At 38.2% G+C, this 27,779-nt stretch overlaps 2 protein-coding genes across 3 annotated transcripts in view; both read left to right on the plus strand.

The window, feature by feature from the left end:
• The window catches only part of LOC122641873 (folate-biopterin transporter 1, chloroplastic-like), a 38,760-nt gene extending 13,013 nt beyond the window's left edge, over window positions 1-25,747 (plus strand). Inside the window, exons 5-10 of one of the 2 annotated variants that reach the window (XR_006329977.1) lie at window positions 753-901; window positions 988-1,242; window positions 1,387-1,555; window positions 1,654-1,746; window positions 10,809-11,185; window positions 25,737-25,747. Coding sequence is in view for 1 of the 2 variants with exons in the window: in XM_043835191.1 (XP_043691126.1) it covers window positions 753-901; window positions 988-1,242; window positions 1,387-1,555; window positions 1,654-1,746; window positions 10,809-11,111 (969 nt within the window). In the remaining variant the exon portion in view is untranslated. Of the gene's footprint in view, window positions 1-752; window positions 902-987; window positions 1,243-1,386; window positions 1,556-1,653; window positions 1,747-10,808; window positions 11,233-25,736 lie in introns of those variants that run through there. The other variant, XM_043835191.1, reaches the window with a different exon arrangement.
• LOC122641874 (cleavage stimulating factor 64) lies at window positions 14,458-27,774 on the plus strand. The gene is made up of 8 exons (XM_043835192.1): window positions 14,458-14,633; window positions 15,438-15,535; window positions 15,816-15,893; window positions 16,606-16,644; window positions 16,741-17,274; window positions 17,359-17,451; window positions 27,096-27,275; window positions 27,382-27,774. The coding sequence occupies exons 2-8, from the start codon at window positions 15,443-15,445 to the stop codon at window positions 27,502-27,504; spliced, it is 1,140 nt and encodes a 379-aa protein (XP_043691127.1). The 5' UTR covers window positions 14,458-14,633; window positions 15,438-15,442; the 3' UTR covers window positions 27,505-27,774.
• The last annotated feature ends 5 nt before the right edge of the window (window positions 27,775-27,779 follow it).

Raw genomic sequence — 27,779 nt, forward strand, 5'->3', positions numbered from 1 at the left:
CAGAAAATAAATATAGTGAAAGAGCAAACCTAATTTAGTTTCTTTTTTTTTTTTTCTTCCATCTTACAGATTAAAAAAAGGATACTCTGTACCACACATTTATTATAGGTAAATATAGCACAATGAATACAAAACAATGAAAAAACATAGTGGACATACTCTTGACTGGGGAGCTGTCTTGCCAAAAGGATCTCCTCGGTGCATGCTTCATTGCCTAGGTGGACCTTGCCTATCCTGTGTCATCTTGCTCCTTCTGGAGCACATGTCTTTATTAAAATGGGTCCACATGTGTTTCTTGAGTAGACTGTATTCTATTACTGCAAAAAGCAGTAGATGTAATTATATGTGGAAAGTATATTAACTTGTCAACTTTTTGATGCACTTATTTGGAGCATATTTAGTATTATGGCAGGAGAAAGTTTATTGGATTTTGTCACAAGTCAGTCTGTCTCAAGGGTTTTCTGCTATATTCTTGTTGTATAGATGTGGACATTACCAATTTATTCAAGGTATTCAGCTTGAATACTCTTTTAATTGTTTACTATTGACGGAGTTTTATCGAATGTTTTACCAAGACTATAAGGACTAAGGAGTGCATATTTGAATAAGCTAGAAACCTTTTAATGTTTGAATTTAAGATGGGCTGTGGCCCGTGGCCTGTGGGAACAAGATTTTCAGTAGTTGGTCATCACATTATCTTTGGTCTTGTCGCATATTCACAATGTTGACTCTGAAACCAAAGTATGGTGCAGGTTGTTGATTCCATGGTTGTAGAAAGAGCCCGCGGTGAGTCACAAAGCACATCTGGATCTCTTCAATCTTTATGTTGGGGGTCTTCAGCTTTTGGGGGGATTGTGAGTGCTTATTTTAGTGGCTCCTTGGTTGATGCATACGGTGTAAGGCATGTTTCCTCTCTGTTCATTGATTTTATTGCTTGAACTGATTTGAACCCTAGCCAACTATTTTTGTTGGTTTTGTAATCTGCAGGTATGTTTTTGGTGTGACGGCATTGCTTCCCTTGATAACGTCTGCAGTTTCTGTTCTTGTTAAAGAACAACCTATGCTGGGTACAGTGAAACGATATGGTCTTTTTCCTGTTGGCACAACTTTTCTTGAAAATTCAAAACAGAATATGATTCAGTTGTGGGATGCTGTCAAGCAGCCTAATGTGTTATTGCCCACCTTATTCATTTTCCTGTGGCAAGCAACACCACATTCAGAGTCCGCCATGTTTTTCTTTACGTATGTTCCATGACAATCAACTAAGGTCATTTATCCTTTATTTTTAGGTTGATATACTTCACAGATGCTTGTAACTTATTTCAATTATTCCTTATCATTTCCTTTTTGTCTCGGATTCTTTTTGGTTTCTTTTTTGGGTTTCAGGACAAACAAACTTGGTTTTACTCCTGAATTTCTAGGTCGCGTCAAGCTTGTTACTTCAATTGCATCTCTGTTGGGTGTTGGGCTGTATAATGGGTTTCTGAAGAATGTTCCTCTGCGGAAGATTTTTATAGTGACAACAGTTATAGGTTCAGCTCTCGGGATGACACAGGTTTGTGTGGGGATATGTGTAAGACTTCCCAACATTTGAGAATTCTAAATTCCATGGTCATATTCAATATCTAATTCTAGTACGTGTTTCTTTCTCAGATATTCCTTGTTACTGGACTAAATCGGCACTTAGGTATAAGTGATGAGTGGTTTTCAATTGGAGATTCTCTGATAATAACTGTCCTTGGGCAGGTGATTTTCCCCCCTTTAAGGCTTCAACTATAAGCATTTTGTATATTAAAATGATTATATTATCAATTGTAATTTTGGGCTATGTTTTACGCTTTTGCTCCATCATATTTGATATGGAAGGAGGAAGTTGCAAAAATGAGATGGTACCATGGATTTCCAGGGTAACTTCTTTTGTAATCTTGTCCATAATATTTGGAAGGTTCATTTGATAACAGAGATACTATAGATCCCTGATGTTGGGCCCTGAACTTAAATATTGAGCATTTCAACCCTACCCATGCTTAGGAAGTGGTGGTGGTGATGGGTTTCTAGAAGCCTAAGGGATTAGGTTTAGAAACTTAGTTGAAAACCAGAATCGGAGTGAAAGAAAAAATACCAAATTTAGAATAAATCCAATAAGTAACAATTAACAACTCAGAGGGAATTGAAATTCTGGTTAAAGATCTCTTTAATGGTCTAGAATAAGTCCTCAAAATCTGACTGAAATCAGGTGGTCAGATCTGGAGTTATGGATTAATCCTATTGGCAATAGGACTCTAGAGTTTAGGGTTCAGCACAACAGTGAAATCAGAAAAACTGAAATAAGGGATGCACAAATACCTGATTTGTTTTTGGTTTTGATTGAATAAAGAAGATAAAAGCAGAGAATATAAAAGCAGAGAAGATATGAAACAGGAATCCCACCTGATCCTCAGAGCTGGCATCCCACCAAACCCTAGCTTGGAATCTCACCAAGACTTCCTTAGCATCTCACCAAGGGTCTTATTGCATCTCACAGCCAGTTATTCTGAATCTCACTAAGGAGGCAAAAAACATAATTCGTCATCAAATTTGTGTGCCTTAATGGCTGGTTACTTTAATATATATAGACTCAAAATATGACTCCTAACATGACTAGAAATAGCCTAAACGAACTAGTAATCAAACTAGCTACTTAATTGACCAACAAAATACTTAAAACAACTCCAACGCTGAGTTAAAATCAGAACATAGACTTAGAATGTACTATGGACTCAAATTTCTAATAATTCTACGACTTGACTTAATAAAGACAAACAACCCAAACAGGATTGAACTTATAGAATCCTAATCCTGCCTGAACTAGGACAAATAAACATATTCAAAATTGGAAAGAAACTAAAAAGATAAGTCTACTAACTAGAACTCCATAGTAGACTAAGAATAGGATTCCTAGAGAAAATAGAAATTCTTAAATTTCTGAAATCGCAAGCTATTCTTCTTCTTCTTTTGGCATTGCTACTGGTGCCTAGATACTGCATCAGGCCTGGTGTCAGAATGCTAAGCGATTCATGAACTGTATAAAATCTTAATAGGTAGTTACCATGGGCATGTAACAATGACGTCCACATTTGTTTACTTGAAAAATTACGAAGGCCTTGATGCCCTTATGAAAATAACCAAACTTTAGGTATAAAATAAGCAAAATCTATATAGTCTTTTCCCAGTTCATACATTCCTCTTTTTGACCAGAGTCTATTTATAGTTTTATCTCTCCAAGCCATAGTGAAGATCTTTTTTATGTTTACAATTTCCTTCCTATCCCTTAACCCCCCAACCCAATGCCACAAGGTGAAGGCATGATTCAATCCCAGGACTTGGCAACAACAGGCCATAGTCATTACCAGCTAAGCTAGCCGACACCTTCAGCCCTAGTGAAAATCTTTAATTTTCCAGAAACTTTCATGGATATGTAGAGAGTTTTCTTTTATTTTTGTTCCGAGTCAAACTAAGAAGAGAAAGAGGTGTTGCACAATTTGAAATTAATATATATTGGTGATTACCGGTTCTTTCAACCTAGATCATGATTTCATCTTGCCTTGATGTGAATGCGGCATCAATCATGGACTAATTCTTTGTTTCTGCCTATTTGTTTTGTATGATGCTTCCAGATTCCAGTTCTTCAGGCTGTTTGACTCCGTCCCATCTTTTCTCATCAAAACTGTTAGGCAATCAGATTATTTTCACTACCCTCTCTCTGAAAATCTTAGTTAATCTCTCACCTAAAAATCTTGTCATAGTTCCATGGTTGACAACTAAAGACAACCTAACTACGCAACTACTGTGTAGCCTTAATGCAAACTGGGGTTCCAAAACCCAGCTTTTGGGTCACCACAGGGCCCATTACGAGTCAATAAAAAAAGGTTGTACCCAAGGTTTAAAGTATCGGTATCGGGTATCGTATCAGAAGGGTGATTTTAAGAGACGTACATATCGGAGATATGTATTGTATGCTATAGATACACATGGAAATGATCAATATACACATGGAAATACACTTTTGGAGCAAAAAACAATATAAATAAGCAACATATAACATGTATCATTCATAAACACTAAAATGGAGAGGAACGTATAACGAGACAAGAAACTTTCATTGATTTGTGTACATATCCTTGCAAATGATCAAGTTTGATGCAACAACTATGATGTAGGACAAAATACGAAGAAAAAGAGGCCAAAAAACTGTTCACGTGAACAGTGCTACAGCCCCTTATTTTGTCTTGGTGGAATATTATTAGAAGATCCTATGGGGCCCAAGACCAGATCATGTGAAGGCTTTTTAGAAGGGTCAATTTTGTCTATGAGTGGGGATTTAGAAGTTTAGTTTAGTTTCTAATATTAGATTTAGAAAGTAGGCTTAAGTTTCTATTTTATAGTTTGACTTAGTTTCTATTTTATAGTTTCTAATTTTGTTTATTGCATGTTAGCTGAACTATAAAGCCTTGTTTCTATTTTCATTAGTTTTCTATTTTCAGTAGTTTCTATTTTCTTTTAACTTGAGGTGCAAGCATAGCCCTCTATTAATTGTAAGGCTTCTGTAGCCATTCCCCACGATTTTACTAAGTTGAATGAAAGTTATTTTCCTGCTGCAAGCATGGTTATTCTCAAGTTTGATTGTGAAGCTTGAAGGGCAGAGAGCCTGGCTGAGAGAGCTGAAACCTTAGGGCTGGTGAGAGCCGAATTTCCTTATCTTTCCCTCCTATTCTATTTTCTCTTCTTTATTATTCCTCTGCTCCCAAATGAGTGCTTGCTGCTGTCTCTTGTGTCTGCAACTATTGCTGCTGAAGAGCCCTTGCAGACCTGAATCGATTCCTCCATCAACACCAAGTATTGCTGCTGCTGTACTAGATTGGCTTCAAGTTTCAAGGCCCCACAACTCCATCATTCTTCATCAGTTTCTGCAGAGTTTTGGAGCATTGAACCCCCGCACCAGGCCCTACACTCGACCCTGGTTTGGTGGCCAGATTTCCTTTGGTTTGCAAGCTACACTCCAACCTTCTATTTGGGAACACCCCTGGAACTCCCTATTCTGCCAGCAGAATTGTACCAAATTTTCAGCAGAAGATCACCTCCATAGGACCTCCACTCGATCCAAGTCTGGATCCAAACTGCTGGCTGATTTGGTTTTATTTCTCTAAGTTACTAATTCTGATTTGTTGCTATTTTGATGTTCTGCTGCAACCTATCATGGATCCTTCTGTAGAGTGGTTCTTACTTGAACCCCTTCTACATCAAACTAACTTAGTTTTACTTAAATCTATCAATTTATAGCACAAAACAGGATTAAAAACCATGATTTAAATTTTTAACACAAAGATCATGTTTTTCTGAAACCTACCTTTTTCTGTGAAAACTCCTTCAATCTCTGATCTCAAAAACAAAATCATAGTTTGATAGTCACATGGGCCTTTAATGGCCGTATCAACATGTATCGGCTGGTATCGATCTGTACCGGTTCGTATAGGCCGATACATACTGATACCCTCACAGAACCCTTTAATGTACGTATCGTAAATACCAGTATGTATCGGTCGGTATCGTATCATATCGGACAATATCGGCCGATACAATACGATGCCAACTGTAAGTACCGCGGTCCTTGTGAGGGGGGTTTCCTCGGCCTTATGGCGACAGGATTTGCCTTTCATGGATTATCGTGTATCATTTTGATACATCATTATGGGGGATTGGGATCATGCTTCAAAGAAATGGAGTCGCCACCTAGGATTAGGGCCTAAGACCCAATGGGTGTAGCCCCATCTGGGGTTAGCGGAAAGGGCTACGTGATTCCATATGGTCTGGTCAGAGATTATGGGTAAGTGGTCAGGTTACGAGCGTGGGAAGGTATTAACACCCCATCTCGCCCGGTTAAACCGGTCTTTTTACTAGATGCAAGATTTCAAAAATTCTCTTTTAATAATATGTCCTATACCAACATGCAAGGCTGGATTTTGATGCATCAAACATGAAAAAATCATTTACTATGTACACTATAGTGAACTACTTTAATGGTCTATATTGTGCCAAAAATAATAAGAAAATAGACAAATACCTATCAAGAAATAAAAGAAATGAAATAAAATACCAAATGCAAAATATGCAATGTCCCTCGGCTTGAATGGAGACGGATGACCGACTTGCCTCTCTCTTGTCGGACAGAGCAAGGACTATATGAGATGGGTATTGTTACTCAGACTTTGGGCAGAGTAACAACTATATAAGGGATTCTCGTTATCTGTATGTAGACAGAATAACGGCTGGGATAGGTGGTTTTCGTTATCCGTATGCGGACGGAATAACGACTTGATTAGAATGGGAGCACTGGTCATTCACGTGGGGTAATCAACGGATCTACCCATAGCTTAAGAGAACTGCTCGAAATCACTCAAATGGCCTAAAAGAAGGCAAAAAAGGCTGAGAAAGCGAACTGGGAAGGTCTCCCTCACCCTCTTTTTCCATGAAAATGAGGGAGGGGGACCCTCCTATTTATAGGGGAGCCCCACAAATCACGGCGCCGTGGTGGTCCTCCATGGCGACGTGGAAGGAGACTCCACGGCGCCGTGGATGACATCACCATGATGACGTTTGTCCTTTTTCACGGTGCCGTGAAAGTCCTCTACGGCACCGTGGAAGGCCTTTCATGGCGCCGTGGTAAACTGGTAATCCACATGACGCCATGCTTACGGTGTGACGTGACCGCTGTGGTCGGGGAAAGTAAGCAGTACCTCCTTCAGCATTTGGTAAAAGGGTCTTATAAGTCATTTTGAGGGATGTCAGGGTGATTTGGCTCAAATGTATGGGCAAGAGTCCTTCTTGAGAGAGATACCGATGTCTGTTCGTGTCCAGTTGTCATCATTGTCGAGGGGGGGGGTGACAAAATTCAGTGTCTACTCCAACCGAGACACATCATTGTCTATAAAAAAGATATGTATCGGTATCACGGTATGTATCGTATCGGTACCGACCTATACCATTACGTATCAGTCCGTATCGTATCATATCGGCCGATAATTAAAACCATGGGCGAACCCAGTTAATGTAAATTGGTTGTCGAAAACCAGCTGCAGGTATAGGGATTCTTCCCCACACCAGCAGTAGAGTAGCCATCGGGTAGGTGTAGGGATTCCCTACACCAGCATTAATCGTGAGCTGAAGTTAGGGTTTAATTAGTTTTTTTATTTGGTATTTTTGTTAGTCCTTTATTGAGTTGTAACTCTAATTAGGATTCCAAGTGCAAGTTTGAATCCTAGTTAGAAAGTTAGTATTCCTAGTTCAGAGTTCTGTTTTGAGTCTGAGTCATGGTTAGAGTTTGTTTTCTTTCAGCCATAAGGCTATATATATGTAAGAGCTCCAATTGAGCCCCCATGATTTAATGAATAAGAATTTTGCTTCTGCAATTGTCACTGTCCTAGGATAGGTTATGAGGGTGAGATGCCCAGGCTGAGATAGCCTTCACTGCCTCTCTCCATCGATCTGCATTCAAGTTTTCAATTTGCTTTAGTTCTGCCCTAGCCGATAGCTTGAAGATTTAATTCAGCTGCTGGGATTCTGCTACTAGACTCAAGAACAGTTCAATCAACAAGCAAGTACAACACCCCAACCAGTTCAATCAACATGTACAACACCCCAACCCCAAACCCTTCTTCTAATCCTCTAAACCTAACTCTTAACATTCCCACCATCTCTGAACATCATTCCCATTACCTAAAGTCCACTCAGACCAAACCACTCATCAAAATCCCACCTATATGGATTCGATCTTTCCCTCTCACTATAAGGAAAACTCGATTCTAGTACCAGCCTTAGGTGACCACCCTAAACCCTATATTTCCCCTCCTTCCACTTTCCCAAAACCGAGAAACCCTTAGCCTAATCTATTGTTCACTCAAGTTTCCATACCTAACCTCATCCAAGCATTTCAGGACCTTTATTGGAAGACTCCTCTACATCAACTTACCCTAACCCTATCATCAAGCCCTAGGCCACAAACCCTAACCCTAATTTCACAATGTCATATAATTTGACCTAGACGATTTCCCTAATCCATAGCAGATCCTGGTTATTGGTTCTAGTTGGCCTCATAACCATCTAGAATTACATTACCAGTGCAAGAGGCTCCCGCCTCCCACCAATGTGGGGTCTGGGGAGGGGCAGACGTACGCAGCCTTACCCCCGCTTTTGCACAGAGGCTGTTTCCACGACCTTACTGTTGCGCCAAGGCCTGCCCATTACGAGTCAATATAACTCTAATATAGGTGCAGTGGCAATTTCATAAATATTCAGAAGTATTCAGGACCCCCTTTTGGGTAGGAGACATAAATAGGGAGATACGGGAAATAAGATTGAAAGAAAGGACTAAACTGGAATTTAAATTTAGAATAGGAATAAACAGAAACAATTTTTTAAGAGAAGGGTAAAACTGTAATTCTGAACAGCAAATGACCCTTTTAAGAAAGTAAAACAGAATATGGGATGAAAGAGTAAGTTAAATCTAGGCAGGGGATTTTCTGAAATTAAATTTTAGAGATAAGGATGAAATATAAAGAACTCAAGGGTAGGAGGAACTTTTGATAAGTCCTCTCAACACGGAACCAGATCAGAAGAATGAGCCGCAACTCACTCAACCACTCTCAATCTGATCTGGGATTTCTGAGACAGAATTGCCTAGGCCTTTTAACAAGGTCAAGAGCAGAAAACTATAATTTAAGCGGGATTTAAGTGGTCTGATGGCAAGCTGCAAAGAAAACCAGGAAAAATAGGGCATGTAGATCAGATCTATGGAAGAGGGTACTGTAACTGTAAACTATAAACATAATTCAAAAGCAGGAAGTTAACTGTGAAATCTCAAATCAAACTAAGCAATATTGAATGAGGTATAACAGATTAGAACAAATTGAAATTGAGTGAGAAACAGAGTATCCCATGGTGGAAAGAAGAAGATTAAAAGAGTGAGTTTGGAGAGAGCACATCTGATAGAAAGGATCAGGCTAGCCAAGAGAAAACAGAGGAAACTAGTCACACAACCAGCAGCTCAGCAACATAAGAAAAATAAAAAACAAAAACACTTTTATTCATTCCAATAAAAAATTTGATTGAGGGGATAGCCTTGCATATATGACTCTCAAAGAATATTCCTAATTACCTAAAACCAAAAACTTGAAACTAACTAGGACTCTTACTCCTATTGTTGGGTAACTCCAGTAAAACTAAATAAACTTCAAATATAAAAATACCCTAAATAGACCCCTAACTGTCCTTGTGTAATGGTAAGATTGCTCCATTGCGACCTAGTGATTGCGGTTTCAAGTCGGGAAACAGCGTCTCTGTGTAGCTAGGGGTAAGGCTGTGTACATTATGACCCTCCCCAGACCCCACAGTGGCGGGAGCCTCAGGCACTGAGTATGCATTTTTTTACTATCCTTGTTGGACGAAAACCCAGGTTTGAACTTGGTTCTTCTCGGCCTCGATTTCCAGGCTGGGTCAAGCCTGTCTAACCAAGTGTGTGTAACTGCATCAAGCCTGTTGTGGACAATGCGAAGTATTTTTTGTTTTCCTTTATTTGGAAACTTCAAACAAGTGGACATCTTCAATTTGTATTTCTTGGGTCTTTAAATTTCTTAAAACCCCACATGCGTACTTTGATTCTACAGATACCTGATGTTATTTTGGTCCAAAATCTAACATGTACAGACTTGATTAAGAATATCTATTTTTACGTGTAATTAGTTTTAGCACAAATTGGAGAGAGAAGAAGTGTCCTACGAGTATAATTGTTTGAGGTCCCGTGGTGTATTTGCTGGAACAGTGGTTTAAAAAAGAATAAAAAAGAAAATTGACTTGAATTTGCGCAAGTAAACACATTTTCTTTAAGGTGTTATGTTACCCCACTCAATAATGAATTTGATGATGGGTTTATTGGCAAACCACTTCCACGATAAAACAAAACCTTAGTATGGGGGTGGATGGCAATCCCGAAAAACTCACTAATAAACTCTTTTCTTGGTGATATTGTGTAATACTTTGGTAAGGGGGTCATCACACAAAGAGAGAAATTGATACGTATAGGCCTTTAATCCATTCCTTTTTTTAGAGATTCATATGGATGCAAAAATTATGCTTTCTACAAGCATGTCTTTTGTAAGAGGCACCTTTTCCATTTAAAAAGTATTTTGTCAAGGACCCTTTTCATTGGAAAATGTATTTTTTGTAAGGCTCTTTGTAGTTTTGAAAAGATACATACATTGGCTCACAAGTTAGACCATGATGAATCTTGGTTTTCTCTCTTTTCTATTTATCTATTTTATATGTAAACAACTACAACAGTATTTTGTTTCCAAGTGATATACTTCCGTTTGACAAGACTTGGGAGGTGTGAATGCCGAATTAGAGTTGTGAAAGGATCTTTAAGTAACAAAGGTTTTCTTGGTGCTGATCGGGTCATCTGGCCTGGTTCAGAACTAGGTTAGATTTTAACACCTTATATAAACTGTCATAAACTTCAGCTTTGAATACACAAATAAATTAAAAAAATATGAACAGCAGTGGAAATAGTAGTTATATTGTAAAGTAAGAATAGTACTGTCAGCAAAGATTGCTTGCCTGCCTTCCATATTTAATTGAGAACCCAAGTGAATCAATAAAAATATGTTATCAAAATGTGGAAATGGTTCTTGTGATTTATTTATCTCAAATTTTTTTTACTCTGCATAAAACAGAGCAATTGAGGTTATACTAACAATTAAGATTGTGGGATATTGCAGGCATCATTCATGCCTGTTCTGGTGTTAGCGGCGAGATTATGTCCACAGGGTATGGAAGCAACACTGTTTGCTACCCTCATGTCCGTCTCTAATGCAGGTAGTGTCATTGGCGGGCTTTTGGGTGCTGGTTTGACCAAACTCTTTGGTGTCACAAGGGAAAATTTTGACCACCTAACTCTCTTGATATTTCTCTGCAACATCAGTTCCCTGTTTCCTTTGCCACTCCTCCGCCTTCTTCCCAGTGACAGCCCAGATTCCACAACAAAGGATAATGTGGATGTCGAGCAGACAAAGTCGAATTGAGGCTGTTGGCCTTTGGCTGGATGCATGACAATGTTGATTTGTTTCATTGAGGATACAGGAACTAAGTGAAGATTGTAAATATGTACGTTTATCCAAAGGATCTTTCCACATTGATTACCACACATTTGCGCTTTCAATATCTCTGCGAATCTATCCTGGTTCAGGACCTTGAGGCATGGCAACTGGGTTTTCCATGAAGTAGATACTTTCAATGCGTACTTATTTTTTTCCTCCTGAAGAGATAAAAATATGTCGTCCCCATTGATCCTTGACAAGTTTTATTTCAGTTTCTGACCAAGGAAAACTGAGGGTTTGATGTGTGTGATATCTATTTGGGAGAGGGTTCTCTATCTGGCAGTGTGGCTCCTGCCCCAGCACTGGGAGCCTATAATATATATATAGGTGGGATTTTTTGCATTCATGGGGCAGGGCGGTAATTTTGCCTCCATTTATGTCAGGGTACGGGAGCCATGCTGTTAGGCAGAGTTCTTTTTTCTTATTTTTTTCTGAGGGGGACTGGTGATTTGTCTTAGGTGTTAGGTTTTCAGTGCAGCGATTGTTTTATTATTTTTAAAATTTTTTTAAATAAATCCTATTATCCTACTAGAAATGCATTTAAATGCTTCCTACCAATCGAGACCTTGTCAATGAGAAGTTGTGGAAGTTATGGCCCCTCTAGGTAAGGGTCTCAATTGGGACGATTTTGGTGTTTGGGATAGGTCCTTACTGGTAGCGGTTCCAAAGGTGTCAATCATAGAACCGTCTTGCTTAGTTAACATGATCAAACTTAGGATCCGGTCTTGATTATTAATAGGATAGGATGATATCGGTTCTTAAACGGTTTTAAGCATTGTAGAAAAAGGAGAAAAATTTTAGGGAAAAAGATCTTTGTCCGGGAGTGTGGTCTACATCAGCATTCTCATGAGTCAATCTCTGCACTCTCATGAGTCTATCTCTCTTTTCCCCATATGAAAAGATATCTCTACCTCTTTGTTTTGATGATGAGAGAGATAGACACATGGGAGTGATGGCGTAGGCTACACTCCCGGACAGAAAATTGCTTCCCAAAATTTTAATAGTTTCTAACATGATAGTTCCATTATTAGTGTCATGAATCTTTTCATTGTCATGACATTTCAGGTGTACCTTTAGAAAACAACTTAGAATACAAAAATCATGATGATGAAAGTCAAACACAAGTGGAGCCAACGCCGACTAGTAGAGTGGTTGATAAACAAACAACTCAACTAGACCTATCAAACCTGCACCTTTAGTTGTAAGCCTTCCAACAAGTGCCTCCTCTGCCTTTCCATACCCAAATGAACCTAAGGAAACTGAGACTAAACCTACTATATCAGAAGGCGCTATAACGCCATCGATTCATGTTATAGTTTTATTTATTCAGACTCCTTCAGATTACATGTAAATTTCTTAAAATGAGAGAATTAATTATGATAAACTTAACAAGTCCATACATGGTTTTATTGCTATTACCAAACAAGTTTATAGAATTAGAATTAAAAGTCTATCAGCTGAAACTGTCATAAGAAAAAATGCCACCTAAATACAACTACAGTCATAAAACTTGAACACAAAAACATAAAATATACATTTTGAAAGCGTATTGGCGGTTTCAATTATATCCGATACCCAACCGGTATGTTGGTATTGATACCATTGGGAATCTCATCCCATAACATTCTCATCTCATTTATTATTTGGTACCAAAATCAGATTCTAATACCATCCAATTTTGATTTACTATCAACCTTTTCTTGCTGCTGATCGTAGATCACTCTCCCCAGGTGGTCGAGCTGATTTACCGCCAGCGCCCTTATTAAGTTTTGGTTTTCTTGCTGAGGCTCATCCGTGCTTCCAGTCTCATTCAATAATGCCAGTTTTCTTTCAATTTCAAGAACATTCTTTTGTGAAAAAGCAAAGATTTTGATCAACTAATGGTGTGGTGTATTGCGTAAGTAATCCCCTTACTAATAAGGGCATACAGAGGTAGCTCGACCACCGAGAGAGTGCTCTACAATCAGCTAGTCATATACCTCAACTGCATACATCACTGCACTTCCACATGACACCTATCGTAATGATAAATGGCTCGTCTCGCCGTGACCTTTTCTCTCCCTCTTCCAAATCCAAAAGAGGAAGAATCTATTCGTCGTGTATCCATTACGGACTCTAAAAGAGAAATCACAGTCATTGGGTTTCTGGTCTCCTCTAGGGATCAAAGATGCAAGCTTTGTAGAAAATTTCATACCTGCATGGCCGTAGTTTTGTCCAAACTATTGAATCTTTTCAAGTCAAATTTTTTTATTAATGGGACAATCGAATACCGGGTTTTAGTGGGATGTTTTGAAACGATTATCACATCTGGTCCCAAATTGACACCCCTACCTCTAAGGAGGGTATATGAGTAAAAAATGATGAATCACAAATTAAGCAATACTTAGGCCCCTTGGACCAATTTAGGGGACTGAGGGAGCATTCACAATCAAAAGATAACACTATAATTGAAGGCAATCACCTATCACTCTCTCTCACTAAGATGACATTGGGGTGGGTTAAAAAGTCTATCCCATGGGACAATAGTTAGCAAATTTATGAATTGTTTTTTTTAATAAGGAAGAAAGAACACTGCCAGGCTGCGTAGCATACGCTAGCTCCTCCCAGTGTCTATCTCTCTCATCCTTCCTATAAAATGACATATCTACCCCCTTATTGTGGTAGGAGAGATATAGACATAGGAGGAGCTAGCTATGCTACATATCTGAACAGGAAACTCAATCCATTAAACACACACATATATATTTATGTTAAAATTTTTTTTTTTTCTACTTTTTTGTATATTAAATGACATAAAAATTGATAAAAACAGGGCCAAGCCCCCCTACCCTAGGACCGGCAAGGCTGGGCCTTTCTTAGCCCAACCTCAAACTAAGCCCTGGCTGAGCCCTACTAACTAGGGTTTCAAATACCCCCCTTAATCTGATCGTACCATTGTAGTTGCCATGGTTTAAACTGCTAAATAGATTGAGGGCTCTTGTTTTCTGTGCTACAGCGCAGGCTGCTCCCAGGCACATGGGCCTACCACTCAGGGGGGGCAGGGTGGTCATTGTGCCCACCCTCATGTGTCTGGGCGCAGCCTGCACCCCGGCACAGAGAACATTCTCCCATAGATTGATCCAGATTAAAAATAAAACATAGAAACTAAAAATGACAGAACTCCTCGGCCCTTTCTGAATTTCTATTCTATTTGTTTCTATTTTACCCGGAAACACCCCTCGGTTTTATTGCCCTGTTTTCAGAATCGTAACCCAATTGGATTCCGCTTTGTACAACTCCGGCCCATCTCTCGTTGAGGCCCTTCTCAGTTCTCAGCTACCCGCATGAGAGAAGCGAAGAAGGCGGTGACCTAAAACACGGCGTAGTTGCCAATTTACGGCGAATCGTCTATTGATTCCGGCTATTCGAGCATCGTTTGCAGCAGAGATTTGAGCTTCTGATCTCTGAGTAAGTTATGTTCTTGTTATTTGTTTTTTTGATTAATTAATGGATTTTTCTGATCTGTTCCACTTTAACAGTGTTAGAAGATAATAGGTTATCTCACATTCTCATTTTCTGTTGTCGCAACTCTCAACTTACTGTAAAGCTGAATTTATATATGCGAGGAATGTTAGCTATAATTCCATTCATGTTCTCTTCCTTTAAAAACACCCATCTCTACAGAGAGAAGAATCATTATTTCTACACACATAAGAATATGGGTACCTATTCTAAATTCTGTTTTTATGTTCTCAATTAATCGTTTGATAGAATCCATGTTATTGCTCTTCTTACTCAGAAGAAAACATTGTTTCCAACACCCCTCAAAAAAATAGGATAGTATTTATCACGAATATTAGCTTTTATTTACATTACATTTGTTTTTTGTAATATTTTTGCCCTTTTCATGTCAAGTTCAATTTCTACTGAGTAGATTCTAGGCCAAGAAAGTCATATTTCCTCTACATCCATTTATCTTTCTGCTTATTGAACGAAAAGTATTCAGTGATGGTTTCTTGATATTAATGTAATAAAAGATATAGTTTTAGGCCAATTTCCTTAACGAAATAAATGACATGAGGCCTATTTGAACCAACTAACTTCAAAAGTAAAACATGGTCAACTTAGTTTTTACTAATGTATTTTTTTTATCGCGTAGCCTGGGCTTTAAGACCCATTTAGTTCAACATTTAAGTGGGATGTATATGATGCATACACCCAGATGTTTGGGTGGAATTTGGCTGAAGCGTGTATTGCTTTTTCTTTGTATAGGAGCCATGGCGGGGAAGCCAATGGGTGGTGAAGCATTCACCTCTAATCTAGCTGGAATGTCGAAGAACCAATTATATGACATCATGTGTCAGATGAAGGTATTGCAATTAAATGCTCTCCTCTTGAATTTTATTTCGGTTATTGTTATTTTCTTTTGCCTTCCCCTTACATCTTATCCCTTGTCCAATTTGGATGTCAAGAAAAGAAAAAATTCAAAAAATTTTGAACTTGAGGAGAGAAACATAAATCAATCATTGCATCATCATGATTTTTGTCTCATTATGTTTTTTCTTTTATTATCTTGACATCCAAACATAGCCTTAAGATAAAATTTGTTGTTCATAACAAAAAAAAAAAAAAAAAACATTTTCCTTGCAGACTCTGATTGAACAGAACCAGCAGCAAGCTAGACAGATACTTGTGGAGAATCCTCTTCTGACCAGAGCCCTCTTCCAGGTTTCTTTCTTCTTAATTTTTTTCCTCTTCTCCCTAAATCTTTTCCTCCTTTTTTTTTTTTCATATAGTGTTTTGAGGATTTATTTCCAAGGTAGTGATATTCTATGTGCTCTTTTTTATACATTACCGAGCTATTGAACTCCCTAGAGTTGACTCTTGGTTTAGTATTCAGGTTGCCTTATTCTGGTTTCTAGATCTCTAGAAGTTGCAGTGTCAGACGCCTTGTGCCTTTGTCCATGGGTCATAGAATAATACCCTTCATTTGTAGCTTAGTTTAAATATTTTTATTCTTTAAAATCTTTTCTTCCCTTGGTATATTTATTTTTATATTAGTTAGTTTAGAAAACTCTGCTCATGGGGCTTATGTACCTTCTGTGCTTTTTAGTTCCCCAAAGACCTGCTCGATTCCTCCATATTCCTCCAGATTCTTACCTGTTAGTGTAGATATTTTTGGAACTCAGATAAGATCTTTGTGAATGTTGATCTGAACAATTAGGTTAAATTTCTTCTCTGGCCACAAGACACAATCTTAGGATTTCACAACTCCAAGTGATGTATTGGTTTTTGAAAATCCAGTGAGGCAAATCAATATAGTGGTCAATTGATGATCCTGCTTTATTTCTGGTTTTAGAACTCATATTGTTCTGGTGTTATATAATTTTTGTACTGGCTCATTGAACTATAGTTTTCTTTCATTGACATATTTCTTCAGGCACAAATTATGCTCGGAATGGTGCAACCTCCACAAGTGGTATTTCTTTTCAGCCCTTCCCTTGAAAATTTTTTCTTCTTGAATTTACATTGGTATGGCTGTTTGCAAACTAGACTTGTATTTTTTTTTGTTTAGATGCCAAACATTCAGCAAGCACTTTCTCAGCAACCTCAGCAAACATCACAACCAGGTCAGCAGCTAAACATTCAAGCTGCTCAGTCGTTGCCTGTGCCAGTTGGACAGCAGGACCAATCAAGTGCATCTCAGGCTCAAATTCCATTGAGGAAGCTGCACCAAAACCAACCTGCAATGACCGTCCCATCTGGTTCTGCTCCACCAGTGACACTTCTGTCCCAGAGTATGCCATCACATGCCCTACCAACTATGCAGCAAGCTAAGGGGCATCTGAATGCACCAGTGACCTCCCTTACACATTCAATATCCTCTCAAATGCATAATATACATTTGCCTAATGTATCCAGCCTGCAGCAACAATCATTACAGATCGGTGGTGTTCCACTTATGCCTCCGCAACCACCTTTACCACAGCAACCTAGGCCACCTTCAATGCCACCTTACCCACATCAGCTTAATTCACATATGGGCTCAAGTCTGGGTTTCCAGCATTCTGGTGCACCCCAGCCTCATCTTTCACAATCCACTTATCATGTAAGTAGGACAATGGAAGTTTTTAAATTATTTCAATAAGCACTATTAATGTCACTTATTAATGTATGGAATTTAATTGTTCAGTCAGGTGCCAAACCTCGAGCTAACATTGGTCCTTCATTTCCATTGGGACAGCCGCCACTTCTGAATCAGCCACCACCCCAGTCACTTTATCAGGTATTCCCTTGCCAGTTTTTGAATTGGATGGTTGTTATCATGGCCTACGTGACCTCGAGGAAGGCCTACGGTAGCTGCCTGTCCTGGTGGACAGTGAAGCCTGGAGTTGGCCTTGATCCAGTCCAGTTGAATGGTTGCCTAGGTAAGCCTTATGGACAGGCAGGCTCATGCTGCAGTTTTCAACCAATGTGCTGTACCCATAGTTGTTAAATTTGCTGAATAATTTGGCCGAACTGAATAATACGAATCATTCTCCTGAATACAATTTTTTCTCAATGTTTTGAAAAAAATGTGCCTTTTTGGAATGCGTTTAAATATTGCATTTAATTATGATTTTCTGAATTATACGAGTAATTCAGGTGTAATAACAAAAACCCTACATTACCATTTTACTGGATAAGGGTTTGCATTTCTCCTCTTGTTTTTACCTTTCATCTTCATTTCGGCTTTACGCTTAAAACTCGTGACTCTGGCGGTCCATACTTTAGCAACCCAATGCTGCAAGCATCTCTTGCTTCCCGGCGTTCCAACACTCCGGCAACTCAAATAAGCCTCCGCGGCCCCATCCGCTTTCTCCCTGTTTCCCCTTTGCACCGTGTTCTCTCCCCCATATTCCCTCTCCAACTCTCCATCTGTCTCTACCTTGTTCTCTCTCTTCACCTATAGGCACCATCACTATCCAATATCTTCAAATCTGACCATTAGATCAACATAAGATTTTACAGACTTGTGCTTAACGTAGAACCAGTTCCCAACTAGGAACCAGACACAATAGGATCACAAGTATTCTGTTCAGCAGTAGGGTCACAAGGAACACAACAGCAGAATATCCTCTTCAGTCAACAGAACTAGCAGCCTCAGAATGTATTAATATGTTAGACCTCAAAATAGAAAACAAACATCTCAGATGGACAAATCTTTTCAATCGATGGTAGGAACTAGGTACAGAATAACATTCCCAAATGACAATTAAATCTGATGGTCAGATTATGACATTAGTGGTTCTCAGAATTAAAAAGTAAGGCTCAAATTTGTAACAAGACTCCTTTGTTGGGGAAACCAATCCAGTCGAGTGTAGGGTTCTTAGGAGGGAGTGTTTCTTCAGAGTCTCGGTCAGTTCTGATGGCTGGATTAGGAGTTGCAACAGGGCTACAAAATTAGAAAGTAAAATTGAAAATAGTAACTTACAGCCTGTAACAACTTTCAGCCATTGGATCAGTCCAATTTCATCATCGAAGGAAGGGTCTGGGTAGGATGCTTTGCTGTCAAAATAAGGATTGAATCTAATGGTTGGATCTGGAATTTCCTGAGCTTGAAGTATTGTTGCAGAAAACATCAACACAAGTAACCGCAGGGAATGCTCTTGAGTATTCAACTGTACTTGATGGAACATTCAGCAGAACAGTTTCTAATGGTCAGCAGCTTCAATGAATTAGTATTTAGCAGAATAGTCCTTCGAATCTCTCATACATCAGGTATATCACAGCACAATGAAAATAGGAACAAAGGAAGAATAAGTAGAGTAGAACTTTATCAAAAAAATAGAAAAGTAGAGTGAAGAAGGATATGTATGTAGTATTGTTGCAGAAAACATCAACACAAGTAGCTGCAGGGAATGATCTTGAGTATTCAACTAGCACTTGATGGAACATTCAGCAGAACAGTTTCTAATGGTCAGCAGCTTTAATGAATTAGTAGAATAGTCCTTTGAATCCTCTCATACATCAGGTATATCACAGCACAATGAAAATAGGAACAAAGGAAGAATAAGTAGAGTAGAACTTTATCAAAAAAAATAGAAAAGTAGAGTAGAAGAAGGATATGTATGTAGTATTGTTGCAGAAAACATCAACACAAGTAGCTGCAGGGAATGATCTTGAGTATTCAACTAGCACTTGATGGAACATTCAGCAGAACAGTTTCTAATGGTCAGCAGCTTTAATGAATTAGTAGAATAGTCCTTTGAATCCTCTCATACATCAGGTATATCACAGCACAATGAAAATAGGAACAAAGGAAAAATAAGAAGGATATGTAGGTATCTCACTTACCATGGAGAAGTTATCCCACCTATCTCCACAAGGGCATCTCACTCAAGCCCTCTCTCGCAGCAAACTAGCATAAAGCCATTCTTTTTTTTAAAAAAAAAAAAAAAACTCAAATCATGGGCAATAGGAGTCCATTTTTATTATTTATAATGTTTAACATAGTCATTACAAAATTAGCAACTCCCAATAGCATGAGGAGGTTGCTTGTCTGCAACTGAAACAAAAAAACCTAAATTTGAAACTTGCTGGAAAAATAGAAACTCTAGCTATTGACTCAATAATAATGCAAGAAAATATAAACTACTGAAATAGCAACTAATATATAATATCCTAACAAATATTGGCAGCATCTCATCCAAACCAGCTGTCGATATTAGGCCCCACAACACTGTTCAAACAGTAACAGCGTGACCAGGTTTTTTGGTACTTTTCTTCATAATGCTTCGATCTACATCAGTTCTCCTTTACAAATAGACCATTCAACCATAATTTCATGCATATCTAAGTTGTCCCTACTCATGCGATCCTGTTGCAAGCTGATCTCTCACTGGACTTCACTGGTTTGAGGTTAGTACTGCATCACTTATTCTATAGACAACTTCCTTTTTAATCTGTTCCCCCATATTTAGGGCTTGAAGAGCAGAAATGGTCAATGTTCACTTTTGGTCATCAATCTTAGTCTAATAATTCTACACCTGTTTTTCCTTTGCACTTCATATATTCTGTTTTACTCCAAATTATTCTAAATTATTTGATCATGTAGGGTTTTATTATGTCTTTGTAGTTCACCTTAATACAACAATCCCTTTTCCCAGTTAGAATCCTTCTTTATATATTATCAAATATTGCATCGTTAATAAACAACATAAACCTTGGGAGTCGATGCTGTATCTGTCAGTTAACTTATCCATCACTAAGGCAAAGAAGTATGCTTCTTCTGATCAGTAGCTTAGATGCACTATGGAAACCCACATGTCTCTCCCCTAGGATTTCTAGCACTTGTCACAGCTTCAGTTTTACATATTTGTAAATTGTAATTATGTCGATATATCTACTTGAAACCCTTGCCTCTCCCCCTCTAAAACGACAACGGTTATGTTTTTATACTATTCTTTGTGTACCAAAAACATGATACTCTCCCCCCTCCCCCAAAAAAAAAGCTTCTCCAATCATTCATCATATATTTCTCCATTTTTTTTTTCTTCTGAGAGTCGAATAATGATCCGTGTGAAGATCTTTCTTCCCTCAACATTTCTATAAATTGCTTAAGTAAACAGCTCAATGATCAATATTCTTTGCATAAATTAAAATTGATCTTCTGATACTCATTCTCTATTCTAATTTTTCCCAATTTCCCTCTCTAAGTTCTTAATAGACAACAACAACTCAGCCTTATCCCAAATAAATGGGTTCGACTACATGATCCTTACCCTCTAATCAGCTCTATTCGAGGTCATACTTGATACGAGGCCTAAGCTATGCATGTCTTTCCTCATCACTTCTCCCAGAGTCATTTTAGGTCTGCCCTGGGCTTTTTCAGCTCCTTCATCTGAATCAAATCACCCCTCTGTACTGGAGCATCTAAAGGCCTCCGTTGAACATGTCCATGCCATCTTAAACGACTTTCTCATAGCTTATCGTCTATCTAAGCTACTCCCAAATCAGCTCTAATTTTATCATTCCTTATTTTATTCTTCCAAGTTTTACCACACATCCTCAACATTCTCATCTCAGCTATACTGAGTTTATCTATATGGTGCTTCTTAACAGCCGAATATTTCACACCATACATCATAGCTGGTCATGACTGTCCTATAAAATTTTCCTTTAAGTTTTAAAGGAACACCTCAATCACACAACACACCAGATGAACCTCTCTACTTTATACCTTCCATTTTAATTATTTGTGAAACATCATCCTCTATATCACCTTCTTTATTTATGATTGAGCTCAAACACTTAAAATAATCACTTTGTAGAATCTCCCTCCATCAATTTTCACTGCCTCATTATCTATCCTAGTGTAACTAAAGTTACACGACATATACTCTACTTTGAATAACTATTTAAGAAATAATTATAGTCTTAAAGTAGAAACTACAAAGTCCAGTGAGCAATACAACAACAACAACATCCAAGCCTTATCCCAACTTAATGGGGTCGGTTACATGGATCAAATAAGAGACAAATGATTAAAACTAACATAGTTTAAAAAAAGGGGGGGGGACAACATGGATACAACTACATGGGTGTCGATAGATAAAATTAAAGAAGGAAAAAGAGGGGGGGGGGGACATACCACATCGACACAAACTCTAGGGCATCAACCCTTCTGGGCAACATTCTGCTCTAGGTCCCGAAGAGGTGTGAATACAAAACAACATCACAACAACAAAGACCAGCTAAATGGGGTCAGCCACATGGATCTTTGATCTCCAATCAGCTCTATTTGAGGTCATACGAGGAGTTAGGCCTAAGCTAAGCATGTCTTTCTTCACCACTTCTCCTAAGGTTATCGTAGGCCTGCACTTGGTTCTTTTGGTTCCCTTAATTGGTATCATGTCGCTCTTCCGGACTGGGGCCTCTAAAGGCCTCCGTTGAATATGGCCATACCACCTCAATCGACTCTCTCTAAGTTTCTCATAAATCGGAGCTACTCCCAAGTCCCAACCTAGCTCTAATATGATCATTTCTTACTTTATCCTTCCTAGTTTTCCCACTCATCCATCTTAACATCCTCGTCTCTGCAACTCCAAGTTATTTATATGACACTTCTTCACAGCCCAACATTCCGATCCATACATCATGGCTGGTCTAATGACAGTTCTATAAAATTTTCCTTTCATCTTTAAAAGGATACGCCGATCACACAAAACTCTGGTCGCGCCTCTCCACTTCATCCACCCTATTTTAATCCTTTGGGCAACATCGTCATCTATGTCGCCTTTCTTGTTCACAATTGATTCAGTGAGCAATACATTACATAAATACCCAAGTATAGTGGTCCCAACAATACAATACTATGATTGTCTACTGCTATGAACTATGATGTGTTGGATCAAGTCCACTCTTGGTTTGATGGAGCCGACGCGCATTGTCCTTCGTCTGCATGACAAATGCATGCCACGTCATAGTGTGGGAGAAGCAAGGATCAAGAACTTGGGTTTCGACCTGGCTGAAACCGAGATTTGGTCGAAACCTGTCAAAAATTGGTACTTTTTCCCAGCCATCTCGAAACCTTTGTTTCAGTGCCCAAAAATGCTTTCTTTTAATCTGATTTTTTGTATATAGCCTATTTTTGACATTCTAAACACAATGTATGAACTATTTTCACAAAAAAAAAAAAAAAAAAAACACTCAAAATGGTACTTGGGGTTTTTGACCCAAGTTTACTAGTATACGTACAGTGTACTGAGAGTCATAGTTGTCAGGCCAAGCACTTATTTATGCCAAATATCAAAGTAAATGATTTTGTATTTGTATTTCATTTATTTAAGATATTATTCATAAATAAGAAAATACCCCCCATTTGAATCCAATAAAAATAGTAAAAAAATAAAATTCCAAAAGGAAAAAAAAAGTCAACCCCCCCCAATTCAAGAACAAAAATTGGATATTCGGCGGTAGGTGCAATTTTCAACTTTCTAATGCTGGGGTTTTTCTCAAATCTAAAAATTCCATAAATCTTAATATGGTAAAACATTGCTAAAAACCAAAAGTGCGGTAAAATATTCATTTGTTTTGATGTCCAAAAAAATATTTTCATTCCGAGCGATTTTGACAACATTCGCGCACACTAAATTTAGTTTGACCGGTACATAACTCCTTCAATATAAATCAGACGGGCCCTTGTGCAACAGATGGGCCAGTAGATGCTGTGGATATGTCTGACTCAGGCATAATGATAATAGTTGCACAATATTGATCACAAAAAATGCAGAAAAAAACCCAACTAACAAAGTCGATCTGCAGAAAAATCTGCAGTTATCGTTTTCTGCAGAAAACTGATAATTGGTTTTTGTAGAAGACCTGGAAAACTTGAAATAGTCTGATGTAGTTTAATCCTTTGTGGTGTCGATCTTAAAGTGCAGGAAAAAAACCTGCGATGAAAGAAAGATTGATGCCAAAAAATCTGGAATGCTGAGAACTTCAAATCTGGAAAAAAAAAATTGCAGATAGTGGCTGAGAGTATCTCTCGAAAAATAATCTGCAATGTCTTCAATAATGATCTCGACCTTTATGGAGATCATAATTCATAAATAGGATAGAAAAAAGGAGTTAAGATCCAGGGCAGGTACTAGATCATTATTTGATCACCTCAAAGTACCGCCCCCCATAAAGTGATGGAGACTGAAGGGAAAAAGTCTCGGTTGTAAGGTTGGGTTTAAGGGTTGGAAGAAACTAGAAGAATGGGGGGAGAATCGATCTAAGAGGGATCGATCTTGAGAAGGAGAAGAGAGAGAAGAGGGAAAAAATCGAACTTAAGAATGGAGATCGATTTTTGGGAATTGGGATTTATTCCTTAGGTATCGATTTTGGCTCTGATGCCATGAAGGAATAATTGGAATGGCTTGTCAATGAGACAGAGCCAAGGATTTTATTTATAATGATAGGAAGAAAATTCCAGAGTAGGAACGATTACATAATTACCCTTAGGCATAAATAAAAACAAGATAACTAACCTCATGGGTCGATCTTATAATATGGATCGACCCATGTTACATAGGAAACCCATTTGTCAATAGGAGTACCATGCATCCATGCTATATCTCCCCTGTCACCTCCATTGCCTCATCCCCTGCCTCTTCCCCGCCTCCCCCATTGCCTTTACTATCAGTCATTATCTCACCTCCTTATTGTTGTATGAAGAAAAAGAAGCCATTATTAACTGAAAAACATCAAACTGAGACAACTAAAACAACTATGTAGGCACTTATTATTTTTCCCCTCGCCCTTATATTTTTGTCATAATTAAAAATAGTTTTTATAATTTTTTCAATAAAATATTGGCCTAATACAAGAAAACCAAATATGGTACAGCATTAGAAGCCTCATGCGCTTCAAAACACGTTGAAATCAGCAACATTATTTTTCTAAACAAACAGAATTTTTTCCTTATTTTCCTTATTTTTTTTTAAATATTTTCATAATTTTGGAAATGAAAAAAAATAATTATTTACTGGAAGAAAATAATTTCCGACACCGTGGGGCCGTAGATTGGCTAATGGGGATTAACATACGTATAATTGAGTCACATCTAGTTTATATTAACCCTAATGTTTTCACATTTTTGTTGTAGGGAAATCAATTTTTTTTACAAATATATATATATAATTTCAACACCGTGAGGTCGTAGATCGGCCTCCAGTGTCTGATATATAAAAAATCAACCCCCATACAACAAGTATTTGTCATATTTTTTTCCAAAACATAAATTTTGGGAAAAGGTAGTTTACCTGAAATAGTTGGATGTAGTCAAATCTTCCTTGTTAAGCAGCAATTGATCTCTTTGGAGTGATGTGGCAAGCCCTAGCACTGTTTGGAGGAGTGATGTGGCAAAAAATCCAAGTTTCCAGCTCGTTGGTGCTTCTCCAGGTCAAAACCAGCAAGTTTTTGTTGAAGTTTCGACTTAAACTCGCGAAATGGGGTATATTTATACCCAGTTTTTGTATTATTTTGGAAGGGTACAAAAAGTACCAAAATTCGCCAAATTGTCGAAATTTCGGTATGCAATAATGTAACTTTCTTGTTTTGTATATGGTTTCATCTCGAGCCATTCAAAATTACCGAATTTTACAAAATTTTGGCAAAATTTCACTGAGTTTTCGAACCATGCTACTTATCTTAAAACCTTTTGATTCCAAGGTTCATCTCCATAAGTCCAACTTGGCGTTAGTCCTTGCTTTTGTCTCATCGACCGAAACAATATCATCAGAAAAAGCATACACCAATGAACCTGATCTTAATTGTCTCTAGTTAAATCATCCATGATAAGTGTAAACAAATAAAGGTTTGAGGTTGATCCTTGATGTAACCCAATTGTAATTGGGAAATCACTACCTTGACCCCACACAGTTCTTACACTAGTCACCACACCATTATGCATATCCTTGACTATGTCCACATATTTACTGGAAACACTTCTCTTCTCTAGTACTTGCCAGATTAACTCTATAGGGGCTTCTCTTCTGGTTGAGGGCTAGTTAGGGGAATGGGAGATTTAGAGTTGCAGAGGAGGGAAGGGGAGAGGAAGTACACAATCACACACATGCAGATCAAAACCCAATTCAATTTTATATTCAATTCTGTGTCCAGCGTTGGGTATATGCAATTGAAGGAAAATAACAAGACTCCTAATTAAGCTTTAAAACTGAAAAATAACTTCTAATCAAACTCTATCTAGTATCTATCTCCCTACGTATCATACCCAGATCAAACATGAGAAAATAAAAGACAAGATTAAACTAAACTACTTCCAATCCTTGTTGGACCAAAACCTGGGCTGGACTGCTTTTGTCTGGGTTTCGGTTTCCAAACTCGGTCATGCTGGTCCAACAAGTCAAGTGCTATTGCATCATCTTCTCTAGTACTTGCCAAATTAATTCTCTAGGGACTTTGTTATAAGCCTTTTCTAGGTCGATAAAGATCATATGGTGATCCTTTTTGCAATCTCTAAATCTTTTCATGAGTTTCCTAAGTAAATAGCTTCTCTCGTGGATCTTCCTGGCATAAAACCAAATTGGTTCTTCGAAATAGTAGTTTCTTATCTCAGGTGAGTTTCAATAACTTTCTTCCATAGTTTCATACTATGATGCGTTAGTTATATAGCTCTATAGTTATTGCAGCTCTGAATATCACCTTTGTTTTTATAAATCGGAACTACAATGCTTTTCCTCCATCTTTATGCTCACTAATCTTTATTAAATAGCTTGGTTAGCCAAGATAAACCATAGATGCCTAAGATCTTCCACACTTTTATTGGGACCTTGGACCTGGTGCCTTGCCTACTGTCATCCTCCTTAAATCTTCTTTTACTCCAGACATCCTAATTTTTCGTATATCCACGACGTGTGGTGTCATGATGAGTAATGCAACCTCCCAAAGTTCTTAATATATGATTCATAAATTTGATCATATGATTGTTGATTAAACTCTGAATATTTTCTATGTTTTAATAGAGACTAGAGGGTTAAACATGGTTGTATTTGCTAATTAAATTACTATTGTATAACAATTCCATAATCTGTTCTTTTGTCCTGGAATGGTGAAGGCTTAAAAGTAGAAACTGAGGCTAAGTTTAAGGCATATGATGACCTCTGTTAAAAGAGGGTAGAATGGTAGAGGGTTTTTTGAGATGGAGTTGGACAACACTTGTAAAGTTTCTTAGATATCAATCTGGGTTCATTCCTTGAGTGAAAGCATTCTGTACTAGGTAAATTGGAAAAGCATATCAGATCTTGTATGTTACTGAAATTTAATCGGTTAATCAGTCTAAATGTCATTAGGATTAGTCTAAATGCAGTACCATGTTTGTGACATAGACTTTAGACTGGAATATGTACCTTTCGTGCCCACCTGATAAAGTGTTTCTTTTAGGCTGGAGGATCACATTTGGCATCAGATTTTGGTAATCAAGCAGGAGGCTCCCTGCAGATGGAAAGAGGGACTTCTTGGATGACTGGTCCACCAGACAATGCAACAGGAGTACAGGTTGCAGGTCCACCTCCATTACCTGGTCAGATGGGGCCCACCAGTCAGCTTCCTCGTCCACCACAGGTAATTTATGCGTGTTCCTCTAGTTCCTTTCAGTTTAACAAGGTTTACCTATCTAGGATAGTCCTCATTTTGTCTTTTTTAATTTGTTATTTTTTTTGGGGTGTAGTTGACACCCGAAATGGAGAAGGCACTGCTTCAGCAGGTCATGAGTCTGACACCAGAACAGATTAACTTGTTGCCACCTGAGCAGAGGCATCAAGTACTTCAGCTACAGCAGATGCTGCGCTAATGTACAAGGCTGGTTGTTTTTAGAAGCACAAGTATTCGGCAAGCGTGATCTTCTCTGGATGATATTGATCTTGATATTTGCCAATTATTGTGGCAGAGAATGTTCCTTTGTTGTTTTGCCTTTGGATTGAGTTACAGCTTCATCGAAGAATTATCCAGAAGTTCTTTCTCAATATCAAGAAGTTGAAGCCATCAAGATCTTGTGCAAGAAGAACCAGAACTGAACATTTTCCTTTGTTTGGGTTGTTACTGCTGTGCTGTTCGTAGCAAACTGAT

The sequence above is a fragment of the Telopea speciosissima genome, chromosome 10 (assembly GCF_018873765.1).
Source record: "Telopea speciosissima isolate NSW1024214 ecotype Mountain lineage chromosome 10, Tspe_v1, whole genome shotgun sequence".
Classification (NCBI taxonomy): Eukaryota; Viridiplantae; Streptophyta; class Magnoliopsida; order Proteales; family Proteaceae; genus Telopea; species Telopea speciosissima.